This window comes from Anabas testudineus, chromosome 17 (genome assembly GCF_900324465.2).
Source record: "Anabas testudineus chromosome 17, fAnaTes1.2, whole genome shotgun sequence".
NCBI lineage: Eukaryota > Metazoa > Chordata > Actinopteri > Anabantiformes > Anabantidae > Anabas > Anabas testudineus.
Window position 1 is genome coordinate 15,759,705 of NC_046626.1, and position 19,669 is coordinate 15,779,373.

The 19,669-nt window shown below is 39.2% G+C and overlaps 2 protein-coding genes and 1 long non-coding RNA gene across 3 annotated transcripts in view; 1 reads left to right on the forward strand and 2 right to left on the reverse strand.

Annotated features, from left to right (window-relative positions):
* skila (SKI-like proto-oncogene a) overlaps window positions 1-136 on the reverse strand; it is a 33,342-nt gene extending 33,206 nt beyond the window's left edge. Inside the window, exon 1 of the mRNA XM_026375092.1 lies at window positions 1-136. The gene's annotated coding sequence lies outside the window, so the exon portion shown is untranslated.
* On the forward strand, window positions 115-6,016 carry LOC117152983. Its single transcript, XR_004463413.1, has 2 exons — window positions 115-222; window positions 1,951-6,016. It is a non-coding gene; the product is annotated as an uncharacterized LOC117152983 (long non-coding RNA).
* The window catches only part of prkci (protein kinase C, iota), a 27,845-nt gene continuing 13,637 nt past the window's right edge, over window positions 5,462-19,669 (reverse strand). Inside the window, exons 8-18 of the mRNA XM_026375093.2 lie at window positions 19,028-19,083; window positions 18,009-18,185; window positions 16,254-16,351; window positions 14,942-15,028; window positions 14,717-14,852; window positions 14,493-14,580; window positions 12,276-12,401; window positions 11,760-11,839; window positions 11,341-11,430; window positions 7,298-7,413; window positions 5,462-7,195 (exon numbers count right to left, since the gene is read on the reverse strand). Of these exons, the coding sequence (XP_026230878.1) occupies window positions 7,108-7,195; window positions 7,298-7,413; window positions 11,341-11,430; window positions 11,760-11,839; window positions 12,276-12,401; window positions 14,493-14,580; window positions 14,717-14,852; window positions 14,942-15,028; window positions 16,254-16,351; window positions 18,009-18,185; window positions 19,028-19,083 (1,142 nt within the window). The 3' untranslated portion in view covers window positions 5,462-7,107. The remainder of the gene's footprint in view (window positions 7,196-7,297; window positions 7,414-11,340; window positions 11,431-11,759; window positions 11,840-12,275; window positions 12,402-14,492; window positions 14,581-14,716; window positions 14,853-14,941; window positions 15,029-16,253; window positions 16,352-18,008; window positions 18,186-19,027; window positions 19,084-19,669) is intronic.

Below are 19,669 nucleotides of genomic sequence, written 5' to 3' on the forward strand. Positions count from 1 at the left end.
CTGAACGCTGCGCGTCTCTACGCACGTCCTCACTCGCCCAGGGTCTTCTCTACACTGGAAAAGCCTGGCGGACCGTCAACAAGATGCAGCCAGAGGCTCCACTACAGCCCCGTAACGTCACACTGCACACGGACTCAGAGGCGGAGACGTCACCCGGCTGACGGAAACTATGTGGGGGCGTCTCTCGTCTGCAGCAGCGCCGAGATCGAAAGGTGGTTCGCGGTATGACACTTTTGATTTAATGGTACGAGTGGTGGGATTTATCACCGCTGATGGCATTTTAAGATGCACAAGATTGACATTAAACGTATATGTAATGCATTTAAATGATGTAATATAGAGGACAGGTTTTCAGTTCTCGAGCAATAGTCATGTTAATATTTTCACTTCAACAATAAACATAGTAGAAATATCACACTGACAGTTTCAACTTCCTAAATGAGAAGTTATAACCCTGTAAAAGTAGATTTCTTGATCACATTACACAGGTGTTCCTAATAAAGTGGCCAGTGAGTGGATATTTAACTTAACTTACTTTTGCTGATAGGACTTTAGTAAATGATCTATTCATTTCCAGTATTAACAAGAGAAAGAAAAGGTTATTTTACAGTTCATATAGACACCAGACTGCTAAGACAGACTTGAAATAATGTGAAGGTATCCTTTACTCTAATTTACATATTAAATTAGTAGTAATTATCCATTTACTTGAATTACATAACTACTTAAAGATATCTGCAATTAACTGTTGCTTATCTGAAATGTTAAATATCTTTAGTTAAGTTATAATTCTAGTCAAAGATTTCCTTATTTTGGTTTATTGTAACAATAGGCTAATTATTTTTTTGGATATCTCAAACTGAGATATTCCTAAGTTAAACTCCATTGTAAACATCTGAAACATGAAACCATGGATATATATATTAGTACAGAAAACAATTTTCATAGTTGTAGTTATTACTAATAGACAATATAAACAAACTGCATGTTTCATGTTTGTAACTGTAAATATTAGACATTTTAAAAGGCGGTTTTATTTCTACCTTTATTAGACATGCACTTGTTTGTGCAAAATAGATAAATAAATCCCAAATATTGTTATTTCATCTAATAACATTTTATAATATAATGTCACATCACTGCAGAAAACATATTTAAGCAGCTTATGATGTAGTGAAATTAATGTTGAGGGGGGCACATTTGATTGATCTAGGAAGAGGGCAGGGCCCACCAGAACTCCCCCACATGTGGTGCATGTGGAAACTTTAGTTTTGTCACAAGTATAAAGATATATTTAAGTAGATATCTTATTTATCTCTTTGGATCTCTCATACTAAGACGTTACCAATCAAATTTCAGTTTTATCAATCTGAAACTGTAATGTTGATTTGTCATAATTCCCTTTTAAAAAAAACATCTTAAATTGTATGCAGTAGCTCATTTTCGTGAAATATTTGCATTTTTCTTTTGGATTTTAATTAGTGAAATCTTAAAACATCTGCATACACCCACCTTTATGTTTGTGATTATCTTTGGCTTGAATCATGTTGTAGGTCAACTTTATTGATGTGGCCTTGGATGACATTTGCTGGCGTGAACTGATACCACAGTTGCTTTATCTAGCTCGTTGGCTTTCCATCAAGTTTGTGAAAATGAGAGGATAAGAGAGGACAAACTCACTGGGCAAAAGGGTGTTTTCTTCTCCTGTAGCTCCCCTCCCCCCTTGTTTTATAGACCTACCCACTACAAAAGGTCAAGGGGTCATTCAAGCAGCTTATTGTGCCTTTAGTGATGATGGGTGTTAATGTGCAAAGAGGTCAGGAATGAGAATTTTTGAATTATACATGATATATCTCCCTAGCAACTTTTACTTTAAGTCTGAACGTGCATCATCTATTAAAACCCTGACATGTTAATCTTGCTCTGTCTATATATGCTGGGTTTTTGCAGCTGGAGCACACCCTGGCCGGCTGACCCACAGTCTGATGTCACACGTCTGTGAGAGCAGAGAGGCTTGATAAAGCTTTGATAAACAACACTGTCGGCTGTTTCACCGCTGCGTCTCTCTGGCTCACTCTCTGACAGCAAGGTCAGCAGTTGTATTATGAGAGCAGATGTGCGTACACCCTGTCCAGCCCCAGAGAACAACAAGGGGGACATTGATTTTCCTGTAATAACATCACTCTGTGTACTGTGGGGAGTAAATGAATCTCATATGTGCAATAATGCGACCAACACTGATTGCTCATTAGAAGTATGAAGCAAAAAGATGGAGGACGAGGTGGCGTAGACAGTGGTGGGGGAGTTTTGATTTGCAGACAGAGTGTAACAGACTAGCACATTGATAAGCCTCTCCATTAGCCGAGTCTGTCTAACTGTTATTGGACTTAGTACTAAGTGGACCATGGGGCCAGAGATCTCAGATTCAGTTCCATACATCCTGTCTGTAGTCAATATGGGATATTGGAATATGTCCCGAGTTGTTCAATGGGTGTATGTACTGTATAATTTGGGGTACTGATGCTTGCTGAAGTGGTCGTCTGAGATCACACATATCCACTGCAGGTTCTGTTTAGAGCAGACATTCAGCACAGTTATTTATTCTTTTGCTCTCTGATGTGGGTCAGCATCTGTCCTCAACTTGCAACCACATCACAACCATGTGTTTTATACCCAGTAAGTGGTTTTATAGCATTTGGTTTGTTCATTATTGGAAAGGGTAGTCATCGCGTAGGCCTTGTGGTTCATATAAACAGACATAATGTAAATTAGGACGCAGTCACCCATAAATACTGTATCACCAGGTGCTGGTGATGCTCCACCAGGCCTCTACTGCAGCTGTCGTCAATTCCTGCTTGTTCCAGGAGTGTTTTGACTTCAGTTTCACTGTGAGCAAGTGAAAAACATGCTCAGCTGGATTCAGGTTAGATGACTGATCTGACAGTTGCAGAACATTTTCCTGCTTTGTCTTGAATAAAAGTCTTGGATTGGTTTAGAAGTATGCTATGGATCATTGTCCACTTAGTTCATATTTCTAATGAACAATCAGTGTACAGTGTCACATTACTGGACACTGAATATAGAGATTTCACTTTAGTTAATGTGTTTCTACTGTCCATCTTTTCATATGTATAGTTGCTCTGCATGTGCAGATTTACATGGATTAGCTTTGCTGTTCTCATACTTTTGGTGTGGGCTGTAGAAAATTTATTGAAGGGGATTGTCAGGGACAGGACGGAGGCTGGAGGCATGGGTGGTAAAAATGGCTGACCAATTGAATATTCTTGGCACTTCACTGTTTTTCACATTGATAAGAGAGACAGTGGTGAAGGAAATAAAAATTGTGATAGAAGTGGATTGCTCTTCTTTTCTATTACACTTCAAGAAAATCTCACACAACTTTGGATGATTGTGAAAAAGAGAAGAGATAGTTATGGAACAATCTTTATGTTAACAGTCCTGTAAGGAAAAAAGGAAAGAAAGAGGAGGGCAGACATGTACATCACGGGATGAACCACACTGCACTTGTTGCTATTTCTGGAAGCTTTTTATTTAGTTAAATTAATGGTACATAGAGCAGTGGTGGAAAATAGCAATGTACATTTACTCACGCGCCGTACTCAAGCACAAATCTGAGGCACGAGTACCTCAAGTACAATACTTGACTTGTACTTGACTTGATTCTCTATCCTACATTTCAGACGGAAATAAAGTATTTTCTACTCCTTTATATTTATTTGTTCCCAGTCTTTTGCTTTATATATACATACTTGTATCAGAATACAGTAAGAAAATAAATACTTCTTTCACCACTGACCCCACTATTTTATTTTAATTCTTTTGTTTCTCTCCTTCTCTGATCACTGGCTCTTGCTGCAGCAGGGATCCTCCATTAGTCCACTTCTAAGTCCCATCTGTTTCTGATTTCAGTATCCAGGAGTTTCTGAAGTGGTCGTCTTTAAGAATCATGTCAAGTGTTTGCTAATGCAGCAAATGTTTTTATTACCCAAGACGCCAGCGCTATATGATTACAGTCACTGAAGTAGCACACACCAACGTGTAGCTACCTTAAAAGGAGAGGGGAACAAGTATATTTGATAAGTGATGCTGGGAATCATTCAGAACGACTCATTACCTCAGTTCTACAGTCAAGAGCTCTGGTAAACTGTGTGATTGCGTGCAGACGGTGCCAAGTCGTACACTAGATGCACCTCAATTTGCACTGTGTATTTTATTAAGGGATTGCATTTAACACCAAGTATGATTAATCTGCTGCTTAATTAATCCCTTCAGGGATGGAATAAAACACCCAACTTGATAGGAGCAATTAAAACAGAATGCTGTTTCAGATCTTCCTCCATTTTACATCATTAGTTAATTATACCAGGTTAGTGGGCACAGGAACAATGTAAAACATCATGTGAGCACAGAATAATTCAAAACATTCCTCCTCCTACTGCAGATGCACAAGGAAAATAATTCCCACAACACTTGTGTGTTTACCTGAGAGAATATACACAGTATAGAATGGTTTATTGGAGCAGGATGTGAAATAAGCCACACACAGTGGGTTCCTACGTGCCATTGTGTGGGTTACTGCAGCACGCAAATCAAGTTATTATTTTTGACATGTCATCATTTCAATGATCCGTTTTTTCACCTCTCAACACAGTGGAGAGCTATGGTATCAATGACCTGTTCACTCCGGGGGGAGGCACACAGCTTCTGAAAGCCAGAGGGGGTCACATGACCAGCGGAGAGACAAGCTGCTCGAGTGGAGAAGCTCAAGCTTAACGACTCCAGACTAATTCCCTTCTCCCCAGACGCCCATGTGGGTTTGAGAGCTCCGCTCAGCCAGTTAGTGACAGACAAGTGTATGTATGATTCAGAGTGAACCCAAAAATCCTGTTTTTAATAATGAGACATATAAATGAAACTGTGTCTAGTTCAAATTACATGTTTGTTTTTTATTTACTTTGGTTGCAAAACTTTAAAGGTAGGATGTTTTGAATTACTCTAGTAAAGGCATGGCAATGTCTGTCTGCGGCTGCGGCCACATGTTGATCAAACGATTTCCGTAGTCCTTTAGCACACAAGGATGTTTCTGGTTTTCAGTCAACTACTGGATGCCATTAAATTATAAATTTCCAGAGAATTACTGTGAATGACTTTGGGGATTTTGTGACTTGACTTGAATGGTGAACATGGCAGACAGCATGTCTGTTAAATATTAGCATGGTCATTGTTAGCACATTAGCATGCTGAGAGAGACAGATTAGGATTACGATAAAATAAACTTTATAATCCCAGAAGGGAAATTAAGGAAATGTTCATTTGTTTCTTGTTTTGTTCTTTTTACAGTCAGATATTTAAAATGACTGAACACAGCATAGACACAAGGACTTGTGTGTAAAATCAGACGACAGATTCACTCTGACACAAACGAATATTACCACAAGAAGAGAAATAAAATGTTTATTTTACCATCTGTGTGTTTCCTTTCCACACTAATAATAAAGTTCAGCAGAGTCCAGTGGGTGGAGAACACCCCAAAACAAATTCAACAAGTAGTGTTTTCATTGGATTCAACCAGTAACATTTTAGAATCAATGGAGTGATAAAAAAAAAATCTAAATTAAACCTGATTTACAAAATAAAGTAACAAAGCAGATGTAACATGTAACAGATGGATGTGTTCCTCCGGTCACCACATGAGCCCAGAAACATTTTCCAAATAGAAGATTCGACAGAAGGTTCATCACCGTCACTTAGTGTCATTACAGTCGGGGGGTAGAGAGCAGCTTTCATATGCAATAAAACAGTTTCACAAAATATCTAATAAACGGTGACATGGTTAAAATGGAGAACAGCAACTGTTTTCAAGCCATATTTTATGACTGAACCTGCACTGGATCGTGGCTTTGGGCTTTTAACCGAACTCGTTTCCATAATCACTTCTCATTTACACAAAACAACGTACGTGGAATGAAGACATACAAAAAAAAAAAAAAAAAAAGATAAAAGACCTTATGTTTCAGAAAGGCATAGTATTAAAAATGAGCAAAAGAAAATCTGAATATATAAATTCTATGACTTAGGACAGCACATCTTTCTCATATATACTGTACCGTCTAATACGTACCGGCAAGATATTTCTCAGAAAAATGTTTTTTGGTCCTGTGTGAATGTATACATCATGGATGGTCTGCACAGCAAAATTAAACCTGCTCCAACGTTCAGGCTTTGTGTGCATGTCTTGCAGCCTTTTCCCCCGGCATAGCGAGCTCTTCCTTTCACAGTTTTGAGTATCGACTCATTATTAGTGTTAGCTGGATGCTGCTGTTTCCGTTCCTCCAAGGAAACATGAAGCAGAGTGCTCTTTTCCAGATATTTCCAGAGTTTTCATCCAAACAACAAAGCCTGAACCTTTTTTTTTTTTGGTTCTGTTACTCAGGCCGGACATGTAACACTCACAACAACATATATAATGACTGCTATGTTGTTAAATTAAACATGACAAAATATATAGATTTTTCTTTTTTTTTTTTCTTTTTAAAGGCTAGTGTTATGATTCTCTGTTTCCTCTAGAGAAAGGGATGTTGAGACGAAGCTAAATCCAAAATGACTTTATGACATCGGCTTTGTCCGACTGTGGCTTGAAGCTAAAAAGTCCTCGTCTAACATTTATCCTCAATAGTACTTTCATATATACACAAATAAAATATGCATTGAAAACACCCCAACAGGTGGAAGGAGAGGATGCTCAGTTCATCTGTCAGGGGCTGCGCTTCATCCCTCCCTCCCCTAGCAACCTTGGAAGAACTTTGTAGCCTCCTCGGCTACCGATTAAGAGGCCCCGATGAGAAAATCGATATCAGTGCAGATTTACATGATATAAAAATAATTAAGAAAGAAGGTAGGTTTAAGGGCAAGTGGCTATAAATGGCAGAGTGTGAGACTGGTTTTGGCAAATAAGCGTTCTAGTGTGCATGTGTGGCCCTCAAACAGAAGGGTTGTTTCGAAACCATGCAGCTTGAAGACACTGAGACGCCACGTAACTCGTGCATGAATGTGTGTGTTTGTGTGGGTGGTGTGTATGAGCGTGTCTCACACACACTCCTCCGCTGACATCAGGAGCGGGTTGATGTATTCGAACCCTTCAAACTCAGACTGGTCAATCTTCTTGACCACATCACTGCAATGAAGAAACGGAAAAAAAGATGCAACAATTTAGAGGAAATTACACATCAGAAGAATCATAATGAAATGAAAGACAGCAGATGAAGTGGGAACTGACTCGTCATCAGGCGTGAGCTGGATGGGCTCGTTGGTGAACTGGGCGTCAAAGTTGTCCAGTCCGAATTCCCCTGAGATGTTGGGCTTGAATGGAGGGACCACCTGCTTCTGTTCCAGCTGAAATAACACGACAGTCATCAGGTGACATAAACAATAAACAAACTCTATTCATTTACTCTCATTAAACACACAGGATGATAGTATTTAAAATGAATGAGTCATTTATTTATTTTTCATTTGCCGTTTGTTTTTACCTGATTATATTACATTATTTTATAGTCTTGTATTAGTCTGGAGATGTTTTTTCGTTAGTTTTAAACCAATAATATTAAACATTTTCTGAATCTGGGGAATTTACTGCTTTTCTTTCTCATGGACTGTAGTCAGTGAAGGGTCTTTGGGTTCACATTGTGCTCTGGAAAATAATTTTTTATCTGAATTATTGTTTGACCTAAATCATTACATCTAGCATATACATTTCATTACTCTGACAAGCAGAGGTCAATTTTGAGTGTGGGCCTGAGGACTGGGAGGGTTTGTGAACAACTGAGATATAAGATGAACATGTAAACATCCATAAGTCAAGATGTCAGCTCTGTGCACTCGTCTGTCTTTGTGTTACATGTACACGAATCCTCTAACTATTAATACGTTTATTACAGTGCAGCAGTAACTACAGTGAGGGAAAAAATTATTTGAACCCCAGCTGATTTTGTAAGTTTGCCCACTAACAAAGAAATGATCAGTCTATAATTTCAATGGTAGGTGTATTTGAACAGTGAGACACCAGAAAATCCAGAAAAATGCGTTTCAAAAAGAGTTATAAATTAATTTGCATTTCCACGAAGTATTTGATCCCTTCGAAAAACGTGCTTTAGTACTTGGTGGCAAAACCTTTGTTGGCAATCACAGAGGTCAGCCGTTTCTTGTAGTTGGCCACAAGGTTTGCACACATCTCAGGGGGGATTTTGGCCCACTCCTCTTTGCAGATCCTCTCCAATGTTTGGCAACTCGAACCTTCAGCTCCCTCCACAGATTTTCTATGGGATTAAGGTCTGGAGACTGACTAGGCCACTCCATGACCTTAATATGCTTCTGTGATTTGTTGCCTTAGCCGTGTGTTTTGGATCATTGTCATGCTGGAGTACCCAACCACGACCCTTTTCAATGCCCTGACTGAGGGAAGGAGGTTCTCACCCAACATTCGACGGTACATGGCCCCATCCATCCTCCCTTTGATGCGGTGCAATTGTCCTGTCCCCTTGGCAGAAAAACACCCCCAAAGCATAATGTTTCCACCTCCATATTTGACAGTGGGGATGGTGTTTTTGGAGTCATAGGCAGCCTTCCTCCTCCTCCAAACACAGCGAGTTGAGTTGATGCCAAAGAGCTCGATTTTGGTCTTATCTGACCACAACACTTTCACCCAGTCTTCCTCTGAATCAGTCAGATGTTCAGTGGCAAACTTCAAACGGGCCTGTAGATGGGCTTTCTTGAGCAGGGGGACCTTGCAGGGCACAGCAGGATTTCAGTCCTTCACGGCGTAGTGTGTTACCAACTGTTTTTTTGGTGACTATGGTCCCAGCTGCCTTGAGATCATTGACAAGTTCCTCCCGAGTGGTTCTTGGCTGATTCCTCACCGTTCTCATTATCATTGAAACTCCACGAGGTGAGATCTTGCATGGAGCTCCAGACCAAGGGAGATTGGCAGTTAATTTATGTTTCTTCCATTTGCGAATAATTGCACCAACTGTTGTCACCTTCTCACCCAGCTGCTTGGCGATGGTCTTGTAGCCCATTCCAGCCTTGTGTAGGTCCACAATCTTGTCCCTGACATCCTTGGAAAGCTCTTTGGTCTTGGCCATGGTGAAGAGTTTGGAATCTGGATTGATTGATTGCTTCTGTGGACAGGTCTCTTTTATACAGGTAACGAGCTGAGAGGGCTGCCAATGTCAGCTCGTTACCTGTATAAGATCCACCTGGGAGCTAGAGATCTTGCTGACGGATAGGGGATCAAATACTTCTTTCCTTCGTGGAAATGCAAATTAATTTATAACTCTTTTTGAAACGCATTTTTCTGGATTTTTTTTGTCATTGTTGTGTCTTACTGTTCAAATAAACCTACCATTGAAATTATAGCCTGATCATTTCTTTGTTAGTGGGCAAACTTACAAAATCAGCTGGGGTTCAAATAATTTTTTCCCTCACTGTATATCCATGTCTCAGTTGTTACTGTACTTGTTTGCTGTCCCCCTGCAGGCGAACACGTGCTGTGCAGGCAAAACCCTTTAGGGTAGTGTGTGTGCCTGTGTTTGGCTAGGGAGGGGTGTGTAAGCTGATCCCCGCAGACGCTCTGACCGACTGCTGGGTCCTTGCTCCAGACCAAACAGGGAAAAAGGGGTCATGGTGATCCCTGGCGAGCTGCCCTCTCTGTCTGTCTGACTGACTCAGTGACCTGTCATCTGCCAGTGCATATCTGCCTTTAGACATGTAAAACGTGCCTGATTGTTTTCACGTGTACAGACATTTAGCAAACATTGATATAAATAAGGTTCAACTTTGTACTGAGCCAGTTCAATTGGGTTTATAACAAATATAAATAAATAAATAAAAATGTGAAGGCTATAACCCACTTTCATGCTCACAAATTTAAATTTGAACCTTTATTTCCTGTCACAGTCATACCAACAAAAATATAAAAAATCATTAAGGATCATTTTATGTTTGAGTTATTTACCAATATTATACTGGAATGTAAAATAATTTATTCATACTTAATTTACAATTTGTCATTACTTCCTGGCATATTCATAATATCATAATTAATAATTAAATGGGACCTGGTCCTTAAAGAAGCAGAAAAGATGGATTGCCCTGTTTTATTTGCTTGATCTGTGACTGGACATTGTGTAAACTATTCAAACTAGGACTCTACAACATACATCAAAAATATTATCACAACATGTTTTTATCCTATTGATAATGATAAAGGCTGTAACATCATTAACAAGGAAGGAAACAAATTCAAGGTGTGTGTTAGACCTAGAGGATACATAGAATGCATTATGGTGAGTAACACTGAATATAAACATTATGTAAGAGCTCCACAGGATATCTTCATTTGAATTTCATGGGGTAGATCAGTTTAGGATTACATTTTACATAAATCACAACTTGTTTTCCAGCTATTCCAGCCCATCCCACTGCTGATTACCTGATTCTCTGCCCCGTCAGTCAAAGCTGTATGATACCACGTCACACTTTGTCTTCAACCACTTCACCTTCGCCTAAAACAGTTGCTACCAGCTTCTGATTGAATCTCAAGGACTAGAATTTGTTCTACACAGTTATTTACTTTTGGAACAATGTGATTTTCTCTCCAAACTACTCGATAAAACATTTTTTAGACTGATGTAAGGCTTCACAGTGCAGTTCGACTACATTTCAGCAATGGTGGCTGTAGTGTAGAAGGTATTTACACATACAGTTCATCTGAATAGTCATTTGTAATTCAGTATTTCACAAGGAAGCCAGAATAGTACATTAACAAAGACGATGAAATTAGTTGATAGCTTGTTAATAGTTGTTTCACACTCTGATGACCTCCTTATGAAATATAAGATTCACTATCGTAAACATCTAGATGTTAGCTTAGTGCAATGTGCAGCGTCTGTCAGCAATGTGTCTTTGCGTATTTCCTTTCCTTCTTTGGCTTCCTGTCTTGTTTAGCATGTTAGTCAGCCTCTCTGCTGTTGTTAACCTTCTGTCCGACTTGTTTTGTCTGCCTGCTTTCCACAAGGACACAAGTCTCATCCAATCACTTATAACCCTCAGCTTTGACAGACCAAGAGAGAAAAGCTGACCTAGACTTAGATTTGACCTTCTGCTGCTTGTAGAAGCTTTCTGTTTTCCTTCACCTCTGGATCAATATTTAGATTGATTCTAACCTATTTGGCAACTGGCATGCGCCTCTACTGACTGAAATTAGGATGGATGAGAAAATAAAAGCAGAAGATGAAGAGAGAATAAAACTGAATGACTCACAAGGTCCCAGTCGACGTTTCGAAAGAATGGATGGCCCATGATGTCGGCAAAGCCTGTCTGAGGGTGGCAGCCTAGACGCTCCTTAGGATCCTGTGAGAGCGAGGGTGAGAGACAGCCGGAGATGAGAGTGAAAGAGACAGGAAAAAGCCAAGAGAAGGTGAGAATTTGCCAGAAAGTTGGGAAGGAGAAGAGGATTTTTGTGAGGAGAAATGTTAAGAAAAATAAATGTTTTAAAGGACAGGTGAAGAAGTTGGAGCCACATTGAGAGACAGACAGGAAAAGGTGGAGAAAGGAAGAGTATAACACAGCGAGAGATGAGTTTAACTTTTTTAACTGAGGCCATAATAACATCATGTGCAGGAGCTGGCAGGAGCCAACACTGTTTAAGATTGATCCAGATCTGTCTGACCCCTTCTTACCTTGTTGAGGAATCCCTTGAGAACGCTGGCGGCTTTGACTGACAACGAGCGGGGGATTCTGATCTGTTTTTCCAATATTACTGCAGGAGGTGAGGAAAAGAGGGAGGAGGTGGGTGCACAAGAAGAAGAGAGGGTGAGATGGATGGTCTCCTGTGGCTAAAATGACATTGGACTGTAGTGTCACTGTCCAGTAGACTCATGTTGAACGTACATACAGCAACACTTCAATGTCTTAGTGCCTTCTGATAAAATAGTCTTTAATGTGACTTTGGTAATATCTTAATTCTCATCTACCTATCACATTCCTGCTAGTTTTAGGTAAACACAGTTTGAAACCGTATTTACAATGAAGTAGCTACAGACAAAAACACATATATTCACACATATCCCTCCAACAGATGGTGTGTGCCTGCTTCTGAGAGAAGCGTCCATTAGAGAGGTGTTAATACAAAGGTGTTACATGCTTCTACAGAGCTGTTATCCTCCACGTATAAACCTCAGCGCTGTGCGAGATACCTTGGAAGAGGTAGTCTTCTGTGTTCTGGTCCGGGTTGTCCGAGCTCCCCACAATGTCGAAGGGTGACCGGCCTGCCATCATCTCGAACATCAGCACCCCCAGCGCCCACCAGTCCACACTGAAACCTGAGACGCAAACATGTTGTGCATTACAAATTGCATTTCTGACAAACAAGCAACGTAGATCAACCAAAGATGAATCTCAAACCAGTTTTCGAATCCTCAACTGCTTATTCAGGGTTCTCCAAGGTAAAGTTCAGACTTTTTAACACCAAATATGATGCAGTGCAACACCCGTTTCACAGTCATACTGGTAAAGTATGATGGAAAGTCCCAGAATTGTTTGTTATTATCGAAATAACACACTGATGAGTGTATGACAATAATTCCTAAAAATAAAGTTAACTTACACAATAAGCAGCAGAAAATTGATCAATGAAAAATGATAAGCTCATGAGATTTAAACACATTTTACCATTATGATACAATGAGCTGCTGCAGCTAACATTAGTGACAACATCTGCTTTTGGTTTATATCTGTATATCATCACCCAGCCTCACATAATTGGATACTAAAACATTTTATAACTGTCATTACTGTCATCTGGCAGGAAAGAGAACATATTTCTGCTTTCTACTTTCTTTAAGTGAAATTTGTCCTGCAGATAAAATACATGAGATGTTAGGATATGAACAGGACTTTTATCAGTGGCAGAGCTCAGTGAATTCAGGGATTTTGATGCTGCTTTTAAGATAAGAAGCTAAACCAAACTAACACATGCTAATTTTAGTTTAGTTCTTTTATTATACTTAGCATTGCAGATACACCCTAAGCAACAAACTATATACCTAAGTACTTGGCTTGACTATGTTATTATCAGATTATCTAAACTACCTGCCTTCAAGATCATTCATAAAAAGCTAGTTCCTATTTTCTATTTAGCCATAGTATAGATTTATACAAGGTGGAATGGTTTGTCTGTGAAATGAGAATATTATACCTTATATTACATCTCTATTGCTATTTTAATGCTGTTATTTTATTTTATTTTTTGTTTGTTTTCTTTAGATCTTTAATAATGACCATCGAAGGGTCCTGAACCTGATGCAGCTAAAGGAAATTCAGTCATCATTTATTTAATTATCTACACTTCTGCTTTTCCTTCTGTGTCATGTCGATACATCTTCTATGAAAAAGGTCTACTATACAAAGATTAACATGTAAAAACACAGATATGATCCTTTACTAGTGGAACCTGTTGCTATGATACCTCTATTGGTAACCAGGGAGCTCTTTTTCTATTTCTATTGTGTTTATAGATACTTGAGCAGCACTCAATTATGATGTAGTAACCGATATTATACTGAACACTTGAACCTTTGTTCTTAATGATTGTGACACATTAAACTTTGAGTTGTACTTGTTAGTCATCCACAGTCACTTTTCAACCCATACACTCAACATAATAGCTTTAGATAGAGCCATTCATTCTGAGGATGTCACAATTGTTCCTGCGATTATTTTATTGGCTAATCTTTAGCTTTTACGTCATTGTTTTTTAGTTTTCTTTAGCTCTTTTATCATTCTGCTAAAAACACAAGCTTCACAGAGACTATTTTTCATTTTCTCTTTTCTTCTTTACAACATAAACATGCACCGTCTCATGCAATTCAATTAACTGTTCTCCAGTAAAATGCTAAAATAATGTTCAGTTTTTTGACACAGTCATAGAGGTGCTAATTCAAATATGTGTTTTTGCAGAAGGATTAGCATCAATGACTCTGCATGAAAACTTGACAAAAAGCTGCCTTTTCTGTTATGCACTGAGGAGGACACCTTTTGCTAAACAAGAAAAGGTCAAATCAGGTTAAAATCTTTTCACAACATGACTTTATCTGGCAAGCAGCTGTGTTGGTGAGTCACTTACGTGGAAGTACGCATTTCTGGTGGATTACTTTAGAACACAAACTCTGTATTTCTTTTACTCAGATGTTTCTAATTTTCTGCTGCCGTCATGCATGTACAACATATTGAGTACGATTTAATCAATCTTTAAAGCAATGTAAAACATGCATTACTCCATCAAATAGTGCAGCTAACACAGAAACCGAATGAGAGCAGCATCTCGGATATTACTACATAACACCTCATAATTTATATCATGCAAAATCATCAGATAGCATTTCAGGTAAGTGCTTGCGTGTTGTAATTCTCACCGTAATCCTCTCCTCTGAGTATTTCGGGGGCAATGTAATTGGGGGTACCACAGAAAGTGCTTGTTGTATCTCCTGGTCTCAAGCCCTCCTGCAAAAACAAAAAGATCATCAGCAGAGGGATCATCTGAGAGGGCTGAAAATTGACACTTATGCAGTCGTGCAGCTGCTTTTATCCAAAGTGCATTATGGAATCATGAGAGCCTCCAATAAACAGTAAACCACACCTTGCACATGCCATAGTCTGTAAGTTTGATGTGTCCCTCAGAGTCGAGCAGCACGTTGTCCAGCTTCAGATCTCTGTAGATGATTCCCCGCTCATGAAGATAGTTTAGTGCTAGACTGATCTCTGCTGAGTAAAATCTGAAAGAGCAAAAGGGGAATTCAGGTTTTTTCACACATGACCACGTAGAAATACAGAATGACATCATTCTTGTTGTTTTTGAGAGTACCTGGCGTGTTCTTCTGGGAGTTTCCTTTGTCTCTGCATGTGGAACATGAGATCTCCACCATTCACATATTCAATAACAAAGAACAGTCTGTAAAAAAAAAAAAAAAGAACATTTATTGTATTGTATTTTTAACTTGACAACATTATTTGCTTGCTACCTGTTTAATTATCTTTAAGAGGCTGGATAGTAAGAATGACCTCCTTACGCCTGTGCCTTATACTTGCTTGTAAGTTGCTTTGGATAAAAGCAAGTAAATGTGAAATAGAAATAGAAGCAACACATTGTTCTTGTAAATTTAGGAGAGGATTTTGTTGTTTCACATTTTAATCACACAAATATCAAAACAATTTAACTTTGTAAAAGTGAAGCCAAAACTAAGGAAACATAAGAAATATGAAGCGATCAGTCATCCTCAGCATCACGGGTGTTTAGAACTGCTCATAGTTTGTTCTCTAGCTTGATACACATTGATATATTCTTGAGCCATAGAGGACTCATTAATACCCAAGGACACAAAGATTGTAAGCCATGTTTAGGGGTTTTCAGCTGGGGATCTTCCCATAACCTTACCCACAACCACACTCTTCCCTGACCTTAACAGTGCTCCGTTTACCTAAATGTAGCTATACCTTAGCCACAGGAACAGTAGGCGACAAAACACACGTATGTGTCATTTTGAAACAATCCCATGTGTAGTTTTGAAATGCACTGACAAATCACAGTACCCACTTTGTCATTTTGGTATGACTTTACAGCAAACTATCTTCTACAAACAGTCTACCACCACAGTCCCCGTCCTAATCCTGTGTCCATGTTTTGTTTGTTCATTTATCTTAAATAGTAGATTTTACTTACATCACCTGTTAACCTAGCCCTCATGGGAGGCTATATAAATGTATCCAATGAATATTATAATATTATAATATAATAAGAATATATTATAATATTTATTTTGGGCTGACTAGCTAGGCCACCAATTATATAAAACTACAGTTAGCTAGAAGGTAGCTTATTGAAGTAGGTCGTGTTTGTTTCTGCTGGCAAAACCTTTGCCAACATTTCCAAAGAATGTGGTTAGGGTCTAATTTCTTAATTTAACTCTCCTCCTCCTCCCCCTACTGATCTGAAAGTGTCAGAGATGGAGGTGTGGGTGAAGATAAACCGTCCTGTAGCTCTGAATATCTCCACACCTTGGTCACATGCAGAGGTGTGGAGCGATCCAGTCACATCTAAAAACTGATATAAGACACATTCATTGTTACAGACTTTTCAAAGCCTCATAGAAGAACTCATACAGGGGAAATGCTCTCACCTGCTTTCTGTCTGGAAACAGGAGTGGAGGCCGACCAGGAAGGGATGATTAGAAGCCTGCTCAAAGACGTGCTTTTCCGTCTGGACCCAGTCTATGTCCTAGAACAGAAACAAAGACATTGTATACTAGAACTTAGAAAAGCTGAATAAGCACAGAGTTTCGATCGACCATTCAGAAGAGCTTCAGATTCGCTCATATGCATCTTAGGCAGTGGCAGGAGAAAAAGGCTGATCCAGTCAAAACAACAGCAGACCTGTATCGATAGCTGGAAGATAATATGTCTGGACACAGATGCTGTTCACACTGTCAGGGCAGGGACAGCAGAACACTTAAAACATTGATCGAGAGGCACTTGGGTCAATTTGTCAATCACGCTAAGTACGTCTAATCAAGGCTAACTACTCCGATTGCTGCCGGCTGTGCTGCTACATGTCTTCGCCCGGATCAATTTATGATGACATGATGGTTGATCTTCACCTTCTCAGAAAGCCTCATGTCTTCAAAGAGGTCTGTCAACTTATCTCAGTGTTTCAGAAAAGACACACAAGATGGATTTTTAATTGCATATACAAATCGTTGTGCTATGAATAACAGCTAACAACGATTGTGCCAATTACATTCATTATACATGACAGTGACAGAAGACTGATGACTTCACAATTAACTAACAATCTCACATCTGAAGAGGCGGAGGTGCTGTGTTAGTGTCGCACTGCATAGGCTTGAAGGGACAGTTTAACTTTAGAGATACTTTACATAGATGATCACTTATGTCACTATTAAACAATGATCACCAAAAAAAGTTCAAACTTTTTTACTTATTAATCAGTGGATGCAAAATAAATCTGCAGTTACTTAGATAATCCACTCATTTGATTCGTTTTTTTTTTTTTAGAATTAACTGAGATTTATTTCTAATGAAAATAATCATTAGTTGCAGCTCTAGGAACATCTTATCATGTACCGTTTACATATACACAAACAGCTGACGGTATAAGCATTGCTTCAAATAAAGAAATCGGAACCTCGGAACTGGAGGATACTGCTGAGAGAGTTCAGTCATTAAAAAAATTGGACATCGGTTTTACAGCTTTCCTTACGGTCACAGTTAAACAAAGGTTTCGATGTTGTGCATGTGCAGTTGACTCTTACTTACTTCAGACACAGTAAAAAGCTATGACTGTTTGGAGTCTTTGCGGCAACATTTTTAAAGTCACAACTTTTCTATTGTTTTCGGACAACAATGGAGGTCTACAGCTCAGATGACTAAGCTAATCTAAGTTGGAGACCGACATTAACCTGAACATGGGTCTGAAAGTTTCTGAAAATTAAGGTGTGTCAGAGTAAGATTAAGTAAGTTTACTCAGATACATATCTGATAAAAGATATCTATTATTAAAGCATCAGTGATTTTATCAGAGAGACTAAACTCAATATAATAGCAGCAAATACTTTGAATTAAAGGAAATGCTTAATGGCCCTTGATGCTTGTTTTTCCCTGTACCAGGTGTTTAAAAGAACATCAGACACCAAATGCACTCACATCTGAGCAGGGTTTTTTTTTTTTTTTTTTCTATACATCTCTTAATGTCGATCTCTGATAAGCACTGTGCTCCACACATGGTGCGTCCAACCTTATCCTTAATTTTTAATTGCAGTGGTAATATTTGTTTAAGAGATAAGGCCGACGATATTCTTGGCTATTATTAGTTAAAGTTTGTCTCTGATAGCAGGTCAGGCATTAGTGTTGTTTACCTCATCGTCATTGACCAGCTCCTTCTTCACCACCTTCATAGCATATATGCGCTCCGTCTTCTTCAGCTGCACCAACAGCACCTTGGCGTAGCTGCCCCTGCCAATCACCCTCAGCAGATCAAAGTCTGCTAGGCCAAGGCTCGAAGGCGACTTCCCTGTGTCTCTACTGTGCCGTGCCTGGGGGCAGAGAGGGAGGGAGAAGGATGGAAGAAAAACAATGATACAAACAACAACAAATAACTTAATGTGAAAGTCAAATTTGCAGAAAAGTCTGTCAGCATTTGTCAAGGTAACTTTTCACACTATTATACTATTAATAGAGCAGCAGCAGAGAGGGTGATTTTTGTAAAACTAAGTAAATTGCAGTAATTACTTTATTGAATAGCATCATGCTCCTTCCATTTAAATAGGCATAAAACCACCTTTAGCATTTCCACACCTATTTCCCTCCATCCTGGCCTGTAATCTGTTCTGGAGTGAACCACTACCTATCTATCTAACCTCCGTGCTGGTGACAACCCCTATTCCCAGAGTCAGACATGAAACGATATGTAAGATCATTTGGCTCGCTCCTTTTGTCTCCATCTATCTGTGTCCAACTCAATCTATTCTTTATCCATTTTCAGCTCTCCAGCTCTGTCCAACAAACCCTCCTCTCCAATCCCAAACTACATTCTGGGCCATTAATCAGCCTCCGGTGTTAAGAGCTGTGATAAAAGGTTACTTTATTAGCTCCAACCAAAGGAAATCAATACCCCCAACCCTGCAACACTGCCTACATCTGTATGTTCGCTACATCATACACACACAGCAGGTGGAAAGGAGATCACCTGAATGTAGATCGTAGCAAAATAAATGGAGGAAACTTGCTTCCAATTACAGGTGTTATTCTTTCTCCCTTCTCACACAAACCTGACAATTTCTCTGACTAAATATACATATACACAAACACATACCCATCTAGCCCACATGACAGGTTGACAGACTATGAGTCAAACATCAACAGATTTCTCTCTCACCTCCTTCTCTTCTCCGTCGTAATTCAAGCTTTCTCTGGAGTCTTTATTCTGAGGGCCTGAGAGAGAAGAGGAGAAAGTGACAGACAGACAGAAGGAGGGGGGAGGCGGCAGAGGAAAATAGGAGAGATGAGAGAAGAAGAAAGGAAAGTAGGTGAGAGACAGTCACACGCTTTGTTCACAGCTCTGCAGTGCCAGAATAATTTCTCTCTGCTTGGTTAGAAAAGAAAATACCCTTTTGTATCCATCCTACAACAAAATCTGAATATATAAAATACACAATACAGAAAGTCTATTTTGTAAGTAGATACAGAGAAGATAAGCTTGTTACTGAATTGCCATACAAAACTATTTAGATTTTTTAAGATGTAACATAAATTAATTTAGAAACAAGCTTAAACAAAGATATTTCCACCCCAGTTTTGTTATGACTGCGTCCCATAAACATGCAGGTGACCTGTGAGTATCTAGAAGGCATTTCTGCTTCACTAACAATAGCAACAATGATCCTAAGCTCCCTCATTCCAGTCAGCCTCTCAACCACCTGACTGAACTCCAAATGCAGCTGACCAGCATGTCGTCTGGGTGGCTGAAGTTACACTAGCACCAACAATATGAAAATATAAGAGTTCAGTTCAGTCTTAG